The sequence below is a fragment of the Saccoglossus kowalevskii genome, chromosome 22, assembly GCF_978046115.1.
Source record: "Saccoglossus kowalevskii chromosome 22, keSacKowa6.1, whole genome shotgun sequence".
Taxonomy (NCBI): Eukaryota; Metazoa; Hemichordata; class Enteropneusta; family Harrimaniidae; genus Saccoglossus; species Saccoglossus kowalevskii.
Window position 1 is genome coordinate 17057384 of NC_140662.1, and position 14203 is coordinate 17071586.

Below are 14203 nucleotides of genomic sequence, written 5' to 3' on the forward strand. Positions count from 1 at the left end.
CCTGATACAATCGGAGTCGTGCCTGAGAAAGGTTATCCCAGAATCAATCCGCAGATGCTATAAGATGAATGGAATACGAAGCACACGTCAATAACACGCGTATTCAACATGTTTGTAATTCCAGAAGAGAGAAGTAAATCGGACCTTATCACGTAGACGGATATGATGCTTCGACCAAAACCTTGTATGAGTACTACGGTTGTTACTTCCATGGTTGCCCAAAGTGTTTTCCCAGAAGGAATGAAACGAATGGCAAGAATGAATGCAGTATGACCTCCCTCTATGAAAGGCTACTGCGGGGGAAGAGTGGTTGAAATCGAAAGCATACTCGCTAGTCACCATAAGGGAATGCAATTTCAAAAACCTAATGAAGAACAATCACAAAGTCGAGAGGTTTGTCGGAAAATTAGATATCTCAAATCCTATCAGAGGCAGGGAGGCTTTTCCTGCGTCTGTATTACGAGATCAAGGAAGGCGAAAAGATAGAATATGTTGACTTTTGCAGCCTCTACCCATACATCAATAAGACCTCGCGATATCCAGTTGGCCACCCGACAGTCGTAACTAAAGACTTTATCATCAAACCCACGGACTATTTCGGTATTATCAAGTGCGATGTTTTACCTCCGAGGAGATTGTATATACCAGTTCTACCTTTGAGGGTGAACAACAAACTGATGTTCCCACTCTGTTCCGAATGTGCAGAAACCATGAATCAAGACAAATGTCACCATAGTGTCAATGAACGTCAATTGACGGGTGTTTGGTGCACTCTGGAATTGGAAAAGGCTGAAGAAGTAGGGTATCGCATCACCAAGGTATACGAAGTTTGGCATTACGATGAGTCGGCAACCTACAACCCCGAGACTGGATAAGGAGGGTTGTTCACCGAGGACATCAACATGTTTCTAAAAATTAAACAAGAGTCTTCCGGTTATCCCGAGTGGTGTCGCACCGAGGAAGGCCGAACCATGTACATCCAAAGATACCGTGAAAAAGAAGGTATCGTCTTGGACAGAAGATAACCCCAAATCCAGGCCTCAGAGCTCTCGCCAAGCTAAACCTCAACTCATTCTGGGGAAAGCTGAGACAGAGATCAAACTTTGAACAGAGCACATATGTAGAAACGGCCGCTAAACTGTTGGAAATGTTGATGGATAGTACAAAGAATGTCACAGATCTTTCTTTTGTCTCTGACGAAATGGTTTTTGTCCAGCACTGCAATAAAAATGACTACATTACCGAAGCACCCAATACGAACGTTGTACTTGCTGCCATGACGACGAGCTATGCCCGACTTAAACTCTACAGTGTTCTAGAGAAATTAGGTAGTATATTCTTGTACTTTACACAGGCTCTATCATTTATATCCAGCGAGCTGGAGAATGGGATCCACCAACAGGTGATTATTTTGGAGATTTGATGAGAGAAATAACTCCAGTGGATAATTACATCACACATTTTGTATCGGGAGAACCAAAGAATTACGCGTACCGACTACACAAACCGGACAAAAGTGGGAACCAAACGGTGTGTAAAGTGAGAGGGTTCACCCTCAATTACAGAAATCAACTAGAAATTAATTTTGACTCCACGAGTTGACTTGATCGGAGAACAAGTGGTCTTCTACATGTCATAGACCCCTGAAAAATAATGCCCAAAGGAGATATTCAATATTCAATAGAGAAGAAGTTAAAACATACAGTTTAGTGTATGACAAACGGGTGATACAAGATGATTACTGTACCCTCCCATACGGTTTCTAAAAAAATATATAAATAAAAGCGAGATCGTCGTTTACCTCCATTTGAACCTTGAACAATCACATTGACATGGATTCTACCAAATCGGGCATGGTTATATCACTCGTCTATTCTGGCTTATGCACACTGCCTTATTTTGTTTTAAACTGGATGTTGAAAAAGTACATTGAAGAATGTAAAAAGAGATGCGATAACAAGTGAGGTCCTATTATATCGTCATGGATGCAAGATTGAAACACCCATTTACCTCTCTCGTGTGTGGTCCCACCCAGTCTGGGAAGACGTTTTAAGTCAAACAGATATTAGAACAATGTGACAGCGTCATATCTCCACCACCAGACGTTATCTATTGGTGCTACGGCGAGTTTCAGCCAGCCTATTTGGAAATGATGAAGACAGTGCCTCGAATTCGTTTTATCGAAGGGATACCTCCAGATATTGGTAGAATAATTGACCCGTCTAAAAGAAACTTGTTGATGATAGATGCTCTGATGACAGAAATGGGTAACGATAAACAACTCGCCCAGTTCTTCACGAAGGGATCTCACCATCGAAATTTATCCATGATACTGATTTTGCAAAATCTCTTTCATCAGGGCAAGCAATCGAGAACCATCAGTCTCAACACGCACTACATTTTTCTGTTTAAAAATCCAAGGGACGCATCACAAGTCAACGTTCTGGCTAGGCAAATGTAGCCCGGAAACATTAAGTTTCTTCAGGAGGCATTCACCGATGCCACCCAAGAACCTCACGGTTACCTCCTCGTGGATCTGATGCCAGACACCCCTGAGGAAATACGCATTCGAGCAACCATACTTTCATCTCAAGTACCGATAGTGTACGTGAGAAAGGTATAAAAAGACAGTCTTCCACCATCAGTCATTTCATCATGTAACCCGCATGCAAAAGAACGCTGATTTTCTCTCTGTATTGCACAAGGCCAACTCCAAACAACAAAAGGGGATAATTGATGGAGCCTCTAGTGACTTGATACAGTGTCTGTGCGAATGCTCGCTCAATGTGTTGAAAGGGAACGTCCAGCTATCACCTAGTCAGAAAAGAAAATTGGCGTTGTATGTGAAACATCTCCGAGCACTGTCCAATAAGAAAACTCCAGTCAAGAAAAAGACAACATGTTGGTTCAGAAAAGGAGTTTCCTGACCGCCTTAATCGCTCCCTTAATTTCGAGCATACTCCCACCCCTACTCGGTCTTAAATAGATGGAATCTGTGAAGAAGATGGCTTTAGTCCCTGCTGAGCTATTATCTACCATCCAAAACCAGAATTCTCAAATGACCTGTGGTGAAATTATTGACTTTGCTGGATAGAGACACGAATGACATAACGCAAATGGAAGAGTTGCCTGAAAATGAAAAAGTCAAACTGTACCAACAAGTTCTGCGCAAGTACTTGTTGTTGTGAGAGAAGAAAAATGAATCGATTCCAGACTGTCGAAGAGGTAAACCCACTCACGAATATAGCCGATGGTCCGATCGAATTCCTAATACCTTCGGCCGGAAGTGACTACATCGATATTGGTTCTACGCTTTTGCACATCAAGGCTAAAATCACAAATGCCAACGGAAGTAATTTGGCTGCGGACGCCACTGTAGGGCCTGCAAACTTGTGGTTGCATTCCCTCTTCAATCAAATTGATGTGTTCCTGAATGGAAAGCAGATTTCGGACGCATCTCCCACCTATTCTTACAGAGCCATGATCGAAACGCTAATGAATTATGGAGGGGACGCCAAATCAACGCAGATTGGTGCTGCAATATTTGAGAAGGACACTGCTGGAAAAATGAATGTCGCAAACCCGAAAGCCGATGATGGTGATGCTAACATGGGACTCAAACGTCGATACGCATATACATCGCTCAGTAAGACGATCGACATGATCGGACGAATAAACAGAGACATATTTTTTCAACCAAAGTATATACTCAATGGGGTGGAAGTTAGACTGAAATTACATCGAAATAAAAATCAGTTCTGCTTGATTAGTTCAACCGAAAATCCCGCATTTAAAGTAGTCATCATCGATGCTACCCTCCTGGTGCGAAAAGTCAAGTTGAGCCCCAGCGTACAACTGGGACACGTCGAAGCGTTGTTGCAGGGTACTGCAAAATACCCCATTGATCGATGCGTTATGAAAATCGTTCCATCCCGGCTGGTACAATGTCATTAAACAAAGATTTGATATTCCTCGGTCAGTTGCCCAAAAGGATCATCCTGCGTCTGGTTTCTAATACGTCTTTCAACGGATCCTACGAAACCAATCCATTCAACTTCCAGAATTACGGTATTACATCACTCGTCATCAATGTTAGAGGCGAGCAAGTTCCTGCAAAGCCATTGAAGACTGACTTCACAGCGGCTGGTGGCAGAAGTTGCATCATGGCGTATTACACTCTATTTACCGGTACAAATAAAATGGGTCAAGACCAAGGTAACGGCATCACTTGAGACGATTATCCTGAAGGGTACACAATCTTCGCATTTGACCTCACTCCCGACGAATCGGCCATCGATTATCACCTCAATTTTGATACAAGAAGGAAAGATTGGTCTTGAGATTCAGTTCAGACAAGCATTGACTGAGACTGTGTCCGTTTTGATTTATGCTGAATACGACAACGTTATCGAGATTGACAGAGAAAGAAACGTATTGACCGATTTCTAGCTGCGATGGACACGAATCAACTGAATCATATTCTGTCGACTATTCCATACACTAGAAATGTGTTTTTCAGCGTTTATGCTAGAGATCAACTGCCTAAGGCAAAAGTGTTGGAGTATCCCGCAGCGTTCGTATCAAACAGTACTGGAGGCGAGACACATTGGGTGACTTTTTATCTAAAGGATCCCTACAGCGGAGAATATTTTGACTCATACGGTTGTCAACCTTATTACGTGGAATTTAAGAGATTTCTCGATAAAAACGTTTGTACATGGATCTACAATCATCAAATACTACAAGCTCCGTTCTCTACAGTGTGTGGTCAATACGTCTTGTATTACTGGCTGCGCAGATGTCGAGGGGAACCGATGAAGTTCGTAGCCGACTCTTTTACGTGTGATAGACATTTGAATGACATTTATGTGAACAGATATATCGAAAACGTGACCGGACTCAACCTCCCTATTTATGACAAATATTTTTTTCCCACGCAGTTTTACAAGATGACTTATACTTTTGAAATTCCACATGTATATATAACTTATACCCTCTTTGTATAATTATCGATTTCATATTATTTCTCTTTTTTTTGTTTTCATCAAAGATGAGCGATTCTGATTCTGATTAGAAAAAAGTGTGTATTGACTTTTCGATGTTACTTGTTTTTTCTCGTTTTTTATTATAATCGAATACTTAACCACGTTTGAAAATGTATGTATTTCAATGTATGTATGTATCTATGTATTTTCAACCTTTTTTAAAATGTCGTTTTTTTAATTCTTATTATTACTCCTAAGAATATCATTCTTATATTACTCCTAATAATATCATTCTTATATTACTCAGTGTGAATACTTAACAGCGTTTGAGAATGTATGCCATTTTAATTTATGACTAATTACTTAAAAAAAACAAGAAAAAACAAAAACAAGAAAAAACAACAAATATATTTCATGTAACTGATCTTACTAGTTTTTTGTCAAAATGTATACTCTATTTCAACCATTTTAAAATGTCATGTTTTTTTATGTTAATATTCTTCTTTTGAGTAATAAATTCCGTTAGTTTTCAAAATGACGTGTATTTATCTGTGTGTGTGTGTGTGAGCACTCTGTCGTTCATTCAAAAAATTCTTTCGTGTGTCAATGGTTGTGAGAACCCTCTACAGTTCGTTTAGAAAATGCTTTCGTGACGTCAATGGTTGTGAGCGCCCTCTACAGTTCATTCAGAAAATGCTTTTTTGACGTCATTCGATTGTGAGCGCCCTCTACAGTTCGTTTTGTCAGTTCGTGACGTCATTTGGTTATGAGCGTCCTCTACAGTTCATTTAGTCATCAATTATGCTAATTTATTCACACAACCCCCATTGTGACGTCATTAATGATGTTAATTTATTCACACGACCCCCATTGTGACGTCATCCCAACGACACTATAGGTACGACCATGAGGGCGCTGTTCATGGGATGACTTCATACAAATTATGTTAATTTATTCACACGACCCCATTGTGACGTTATCCCGGCGACACTATAGGTACGACCATGATGGCGCTGTTCACGGGATGATGTCATAACGATGACGTCATATTGGGATAGGATGACGTCATACCATCCCAATATGTCGTCATCGTTATGACGTCATACCATGAACAGCGCCCTCATGGTCGTACCTATAGTGTAGCCTAAACTACTGACGTAACTGTGACTACTGCGCAACGATACTGCGCATAACAAATTGCCGTTCGCTGCACTGGTACTGACCGACCGCTGTTGTTTTCAAGGTTTTGAAGGAATTTTAGCCATTCGAAATAGACAACGAGCGTGTCATAATGGTTATTGAATAAGATACTATGCTCTGATGTTTAGGGTAGGATAGAGTAGGAGGTTTAGGATATTCTTTAAATGAACCAAACAATTTTTGGGTAAGCCGCCACTGAAATTTCACAGCCAGGGTCGCTGTGGCGCGTTCTACGCTGTGAGCATTTCCATGCATTCCACGCCGATGCTAACCGCCGATGAAAACGCTCTTAAACTGTGTGACTTGTGAATGAACGGTGTGGGATTTTAGTGAGAAAGTAATTTCAGTCACTTCCACGGCACTCTGACATTTTTATCTGGCTTTTGAGAATTTCTCAATTCATTTCAAAATGTTATTCTTGATACATTGATTGATTCACACTGCTGAACACGGTTGCTGAAAATAACATTTACTGAGTGTATTGAGTGTACTGATTTTTTTCAGCAAACAATGCATGTATGTTATTGACCACCATACCTTGGGCAGACAACAAATCGTGATATTACCCTCACAAGCCTGTTTTATTATTTACTTATTTCTAAATGTGTTTTGATTTATTTCAACAGTGCCTACAAAAATGATTGATCTACTTTCTTTAAATGTGGGTTTCTCATTTGCAAATTGGTGACCTGAGTGTGATCAGAGGTTAATTGCAATCATATAAGTTGGGCTACTTGTTTAGTATGAACCTTGCCTACTCAAAACAAGTTAATATCACTCGTTAACATGCCAGTTATAACGGTAATGCTGGACATAGTTGTATGTATAAACTGTCAAAGTATCCAATTTTGCTTCAGTAATCTGGCAGTTCATATTATCATCACTGTATTGTTATAACGTTGATCAATCAATACGTTTATGACGTTTACGAGTATTATCTAATCCACAGATAGATACCTCTGACAATTTCGAGTAGACGCCAATTGTACTTTGCTCCTCATCTATCAGCAGTGATCATAATACACATTTATGTATGTGTATGTTGATATGTGTTTTTACAGTTTGTTCAAGTTTCACCAAATTAAGAAAGTCATATTAAATTTGGGTTTTAACATGTATTAGCTTTGCAGAACCGCGAATGTTGTTAACCATGATGTCCTCCATCACAAGTGTGCCACGCACCAACTCTTTTGCCGGACTGACAAGAAAACATGGACTGAGACATATATATACATCTCAAGTACAATCGGTTCTAAAAACGTTTTTGCAGCTTTCTTGTATTCCCAGACTATTTGAACTCACAATTATTGGTGACTCCTAATGAAACCAGCCACGAAAGTTGTTTTTCAGGGGTTCTTCCATTTATGTCTAACAGTGCAATTAAGAATGAATTACATCGCCATGGTCGTGTAGCCAGCTTGATCATAATCATTGCAATCGGTTACACAAATCACGAGCTCAGAAATGTTAAATCTTTTCGCAAACAAGTTTATATGCTCTGCAATAAGAATTAAACTGAGGATGTTATAAACACATAATACACATCTATACACATCAATACTAACAAAACAAATTTCAAGTAAGCGCCACAAAAATGACACATGCAGCGTAACTTCCGAAAAAAATATTATGCCGCAAACAATCAACAAAAATAACACCAAGATCAACGATTCATCGGAAATATTTAACGAACGGTTGAAATGGAAACAAATGTAGACGATATACACGTACCACGGCAAGACGAAAATAACAAATGAGGGCGCCAGTTTTTCTCTCACAAGCAAACAACTCAAATCGCTCGCGTTACGATTTTACCCGCATAAGAAATGTGATGTTTAAGCGTTAATAATGCTGAATCATGTTAACATTGATGGTGCTCCTATCATTCAATATTTATGCGCCAACTTACAGGTATGAACGATTTGAATATATCAAGGTCCGTTAAACTTAACCAGCTTATTGAAAATGATTGCTCGTAGAACAGTCTGAACACTGATCTCATTATTATACAGGCAGATTTCAACTGCACTCAAAATCCTACCATGACCTTGGTAGACAGCCGTGAATGTCATCCACTGACATTCAAGTACTAGTGCTGATGTATGGCGTCAAGTTAACTCAACAAGAAACAATATATATCGACATACATACATACAAATTATCTAATAAATTGAGCTGGAAGTTTTGCTATAAAAAGTCAAACATAGTATTTTTTACCAACAGTTATAAATGTATTCGAGAAAAATAGAGAATTGAAAATATCTTCATAAATATACAAATCCGACGGAGGTTCATACAGAATATCAAAGCAATTGAGCTGTTAGTTTTCTAGAAGACGTTGAAAATAAAATTGTCTACCATGAATGACAAAAATATTCGCTAAAAATAAAGAAAGAAAGATATCGTTACGAAATGAACAAAGATAACAGAGGCCCATACCAAGTATCGAAGTGATTGGCTGAAGAAGAAGTCAACGGCAATCACTTCGAGGACAGCAGAACTAAAAATAGTTTACTCGTTGATATGAAATTGGATTATATCATCCAGTTACCGATCGCATTTATGTTTAGGAAATTTTTGGTTAGTTACGTAGCCATTAATCCTACTTGAGGAGCTACAATTCTCATACACTGGGGTCTAGGCAATCTGGAAATTCTATATTTGTATTATCTTTCTAATTTGGAATACATTTTGTATTTATTGTTAAACATTTATGCACTTTTATGAAATGAAGGCATATCTACTGTCAAGTTTCAAACCTGTTTTAATATTTTAATTCCGCTATCAAAAGTTTGTTGAATGCAGATTTGCGCATGAACATATTGTTAAAATTGACATGTGAAACAATGGGCATTTACCGTAGTATAGTAAATCAATATTTATACTAGGTAGCATTGTTTTCTTTATGGCCTTATAACTGTCAATTGAGCTATGAAAAGATGCGAGCCGAACATATGTCTTCTCCGTACAAGAAAAAAAGTACAGTATAGTCGACCCTAACGTATATAACTTCGGTGCGCATGCGCTGACAATTAACAGCAAATTACGTTCACCCCCTACAACGCACGAACAATGGTGTATCACGTAAGTACCACGTAACACCTAGTAACACAAAGGGTAACACTGCAATTTTTTCATATGAGATTCGGATTGAATAATGAAAGAACTTAAGTGCTTGCCGTATTTGATGTACTTACTTAATAAGTTATTTCAATATTTTAAGCAGGTCTGTGACGTTTAACAACAAAAGCTTAATGTCACATATAATGGCGCATTCCATTCACATGCTCCGGCTAACATGTCAGACATTAAGTGCAGAGATGTATTTGTCTGGCTGTTGTGGAAGTGTACCATCGTTGATTGTTTGCGATAGAAAATTGTGGGTGTAACAAACATTATCTGAAAAAAAGAAAACAACATTAGGCGAGCCTAATACAGGCTCAAAAAACAGTTAAAGGAACTAGCTGCTCAGAAATCACTCATTAATGAGGAATCTACATGAAGAATTGGGCTATTTATGCCTATAAATTGGACAGATTGAGGACAGTCAGGATCCATCATTTCTACTGTGTATCCAGTGTGTAGCTTCTGTGATATTGTGAGACATGTGATACAAGTTTCAACCATCATTCTGTGAAACATGTGTGAACTGATCTGCGATCTCCTGCCTTCAGCGGTGCTCTCCAGAATAACAGCAAGAATAACAAGATTCCTGTATTTCTTCATTAATGTGTTGCAGAAGCTATTGGCTGTCATCCATTTCTACATCCTGAAACTTTGAGTTATCACCAATGCACACTTCCCTAAGCAATCCCCTATTTTAGTGAATTAGTGTCTTTTTCTGTGTTTTATTTCGTGTAATTATTTTGAGAGGTATTTAAGCCGGGAGCTTTAACTTGTGTATTTCATTTCCAGTACTATTGTCTTGTCTACCCCATACTAGCGGTGAAAGAAAAAAACCTGTCCAGTGTGAGTTATGTGGGTGCCCTCTCATTAGTAATAAGCAGGACTTATACTGTGACACAGTTTTCAGAATTTGTTTTGGGAGGAACAGCTGAAACAGGCTTGGTGCACAGACAATAGGCACAATAATACGGTGGTGTTTGTTTCTAAAATCCCGGTCTTCTTCGGCGTATAAAGCGCTGAGACCTCAGGATTTGTGAAATTACCCAGTCAAAAAACCCTTAGTGACTATTCAAATTATATCAAACCAAATCCAGGAATAAATCCTGCAGTGCTGAATGAACTAATTTCAGAGATAGACTCCCTTGGCTCATCGGATACGCATAAATATGTAGCCCTGCTTCATGATGAAATGAAGATTAAGCAAGATCTTGTCTATGAAAAAATACTGTGACATTGATTGGCTTCACGAACTTGGGTAATGTCAATAAGGAGCTTATCAAGCTGGAGAATAGCAGCAATAGCAACACAGACCCTGGGCTTGCCAGTGACGGCTAATGGTAAGATGATTGGCATCAAGTCTGCAAATGAATATCGCCTACTACTGATGGTCGTAAGTCAGAAACTTGTATCCAACAATATGGAATGCCATTACCTACTTAGAGGTTACATGTGGTTTTAAAGTAAATATGTCAATGGGAGATGGAGCCTCGCGGAATCAAATATGCTATCGCATGCATTGAATTAAAGGTGCACCAAGGGTATCCAAGTACTTTGTGCCAGATGTCCCTATCTGATGAAGACAACCAGAAACTGATGGACAAATTCCGTGTCAGATAGAAAATCTGGAAGTTTATGGGTATGTAAATCTCACAAGCTATAAAATACAGGTAGCTTTGGAGGTCCCATGTATATCATTATTGCTTTTTAATTGCTGTGTATAATGGCAGTCAGAGTGGTAGTCCAATATTATGGAGACACCTGTCCCACCTGATAATGGATGATAGGACCAGAGATATTCACTGCATAAAATAAATACTGGATATGAACATATTAACCTATACATATTTTACAATTATGAGAGTTAACCTTGCAGCTCAGGTAAGTGTGCAATGATATTTCTTTACAATTAACATTAGTCAAGACTTTAAGAAGTTAATCAGTTATCATTTCAGTTAACAGTTTTGTTTCAATGTTTAATTAAAAAGACGTCGCAATGTCTTATAGCCTTGTTACAGAAAGAACTGTTTCAATCACATACAGATTTTAATATTTTCCATTGCTTCTTATATGGACTTTCTAGGTGCTTGGTGAAAATGTATCAAACGCTGTGCAATGATTTGGACGACCAGAAGCATGGAAAACCGCCAAATTGATTATGTTTTTGACTGTCTCAATGTTCCATGCAAGTATGAGCATATGAGGAAACCTAACCTGGTCAACTATGCATGATGCAAGACTAAATGTTATATAGTCTTAAATAAAAAAAAAACAATATAGATTTTAAGTTCAATTAAGAAGCTGTAGTACTTGGTAGTAAATACAATTGTATCAGTTGTTCGCAAGCAGACACCTAATGCATATGGATTTTATTTTTAGTGGCTCGGAGACAATTTCCTAGATTATTTCAGTGAGTGGCAGGAAAGAGTTGAAAGAAGGCCTTGCAATTTTACAACATCTCAGCGAAAAGCGATGCTTCTGGGTCACCAAGCACTTGAGGGTTTGTAAATGTCAGGTAAGTTTCACCAACCCACAACAGTCTAAAACAAACTAAATAAACAAACATTACAGAATGTTCAAAATTCAGCCACTTCCAGCTCAATCCAGTTCATAAAAATAGATAGTGCCCTAGATACCTTGATCGCGCAGACCAATCATACGTGTCCTATGTACAGGTTAAGAATTAAACAGTCCGCAATGATTGGGTAAATTGTATCTCATTTATTTGTCTGGCAAGTAACGGGAGCATCCAGATCTGTCATTTCAGGGATGCCTTGAACCCCAACTTAAATTGTACTGAAAATTCCCAGACAGGGTACCTTCCCCTGAGTGATGGAGAATCAATTTGTCTCTGTATGAGTAAATTAACTATGAACCTATTGTAGAGGTAAACTACTGAAACCTCGCACATCCAGTGGAGCCAAACATATACATTCATCGAATTTGTAAGTCATATTTTACTGTAAACTTCAATAGGATGAAAATGTATTTGCAAGATATGCATTCCTAAGACCAAGAGCCACTATGTACATGAAGCCATTCCGTTTTGCACACTGCCTTGTGAAGGGTGGTATGCTGTGAAAAGTGGCAGTGGAATAAAAGGTTGCACATCTACCATATAATCTCAGATTTTCTGTTGTCAACAGTTTTAGTGGTAATTGCACTATATATAGGTGTGAATTAAAATGTGTGACTTCTTTTAGTGGACCATGTATGATGTTGATAGAATGCTCCTCTCACGTGTGGCAGCAAGGAAATGAACAGAAGTGTGTTCAAGCATGGAGTCTGTGACCAGCTCACTTGAAAACTAGCGACAATTATTACCCTAGATACAAGTTTAATAGTCGGTGGTGATGGCAGTATGACCAAGCGCATGGTCTAGATACATGCCACAAAGTGTTGAATGCATGTCCGCCTTCACCTGTCAAGACTAACCATGCATGGTAGAGTCTGATTCAGCAACCAATCAGGCCAATTTTCCGATGAAGTCCTGACCAAATAAAAGCCATGCATGGTATGAGTAGATCCAAAGTGGGGTATATGCACTGCTGGCAGAGACCGAACATGACCATGTAGACGCATCACTGGCCATACGGTCCTATCCAATAGATTAAATAGGGCAAACATACCCCTCACTTTCTTTATTGCTAGAAAATCTGCTGAAGTGGAAGCTAATAATATGTTAATGTTTGTCCTAGCTTGTAACTACTTGTAGATTGCACACCATTTAGCCCCCACTTTTTATGGGACAGTTACTGTGGCTCTGTGTGGTGCACGTCTGCATACAGTTGCGAGAATCGCAAATGTTTGTCACTGCTAGTGTGCATTAACTTATCCTCGATGGTAAGCACAGGTGAATAGATTGTACTAACCTGGAATATTATATTACCAATTCACATAATATGGGTGAATGGAAATTTAAAGGACTAGAGTATACTTATTGAAGCATATTTCACAACTTAACACAGAAAACACATATATCTGTATATAATAACCCAGTTCAAAGTTCAGTTTGGTTAAATCACACAAGCCAACCCTCAGACATTGAAATGCAATAAAACGATAAAAACACGTGTCATTTGTTGAGGAATGCTGTTAAACATATACACAACAGTAACGTTAATGTTAATAATTTTAAAACAAATGTTTCGATTACTATTAGTAACACGTGAAGCTAAACAACTGGTTCTTGATCATTTAAAGCGCTAATCGAAAAATGGTGGAATAGAATGATCAAAAAGTCGGGTATGCAAAAACAGTTGCATAGTCTGTATATTACATCATCATTTTATTATTTATGCTCGGTTCATTTATTTCATGTTAGTAGTTGAGTCGGTCATTTTTAGATGTAAATTAAGGACTGATTAGTTTTAATACATCATATCTCATACAGTTCTAATAATTTCTAAAAATTGCATTACTCAATGCGCATGCAACTCAATATCGCACTAATTCATACTCGCTATTCTTTACATTTTCGTAGATATTCTCTTGGATGTCGTTTCCATCGATAACAGCGTAGTGCTGTTCACGGCCAACGATGGATTCATATTCATTCACTTTGACGTCATTCTTAATAATTGTCATGTAATGTTGGTCATTCTCTGGGATATCAGTGTACTCGTTGCCAATGACAGCATGTGATGTTTCATCTTTCGTTGTATTGTTTTGTTGGTTTGTTGGTGATGTGTTGTCTCTCTCTGTTTCTTTACTTGTCTTTTTTCTGCGACATAAGACAACTACAACTATAATAGTAATCACTATAGCAACCAAGGCAGCCCCTGTACCACTTGTAGATGGTAACAAAATATCGCGTTCTGTGTGACGATTGGTATCTGTAAAATTGACGAAAAGTGAATATAACAATGTTACTTTAGAAAATACCGACACTGAAA

General features: G+C 38.5%; 1 protein-coding gene across 1 annotated transcript; it reads left to right on the forward strand.

Annotated features, from left to right (window-relative positions):
* Positions 1-3198: 3198 nt before the first annotated feature.
* Positions 3199-3954, forward strand: LOC146729066 (uncharacterized protein F54H12.2-like). The gene has a single exon (XM_085495792.1). It carries the CDS (start codon positions 3199-3201, stop codon positions 3952-3954), a length of 756 nt encoding a protein of 251 aa, XP_085351918.1.
* The last annotated feature ends 10249 nt before the right edge of the window (positions 3955-14203 follow it).

Bases quoted from the DNA above. Each gene is read 5' to 3' on its own strand.
- LOC146729066 (XM_085495792.1), top strand. From the start codon at position 3,199: ATGAATCGATTCCAGACTGTCGAAGAGGTAAACCCACTCACGAATATA.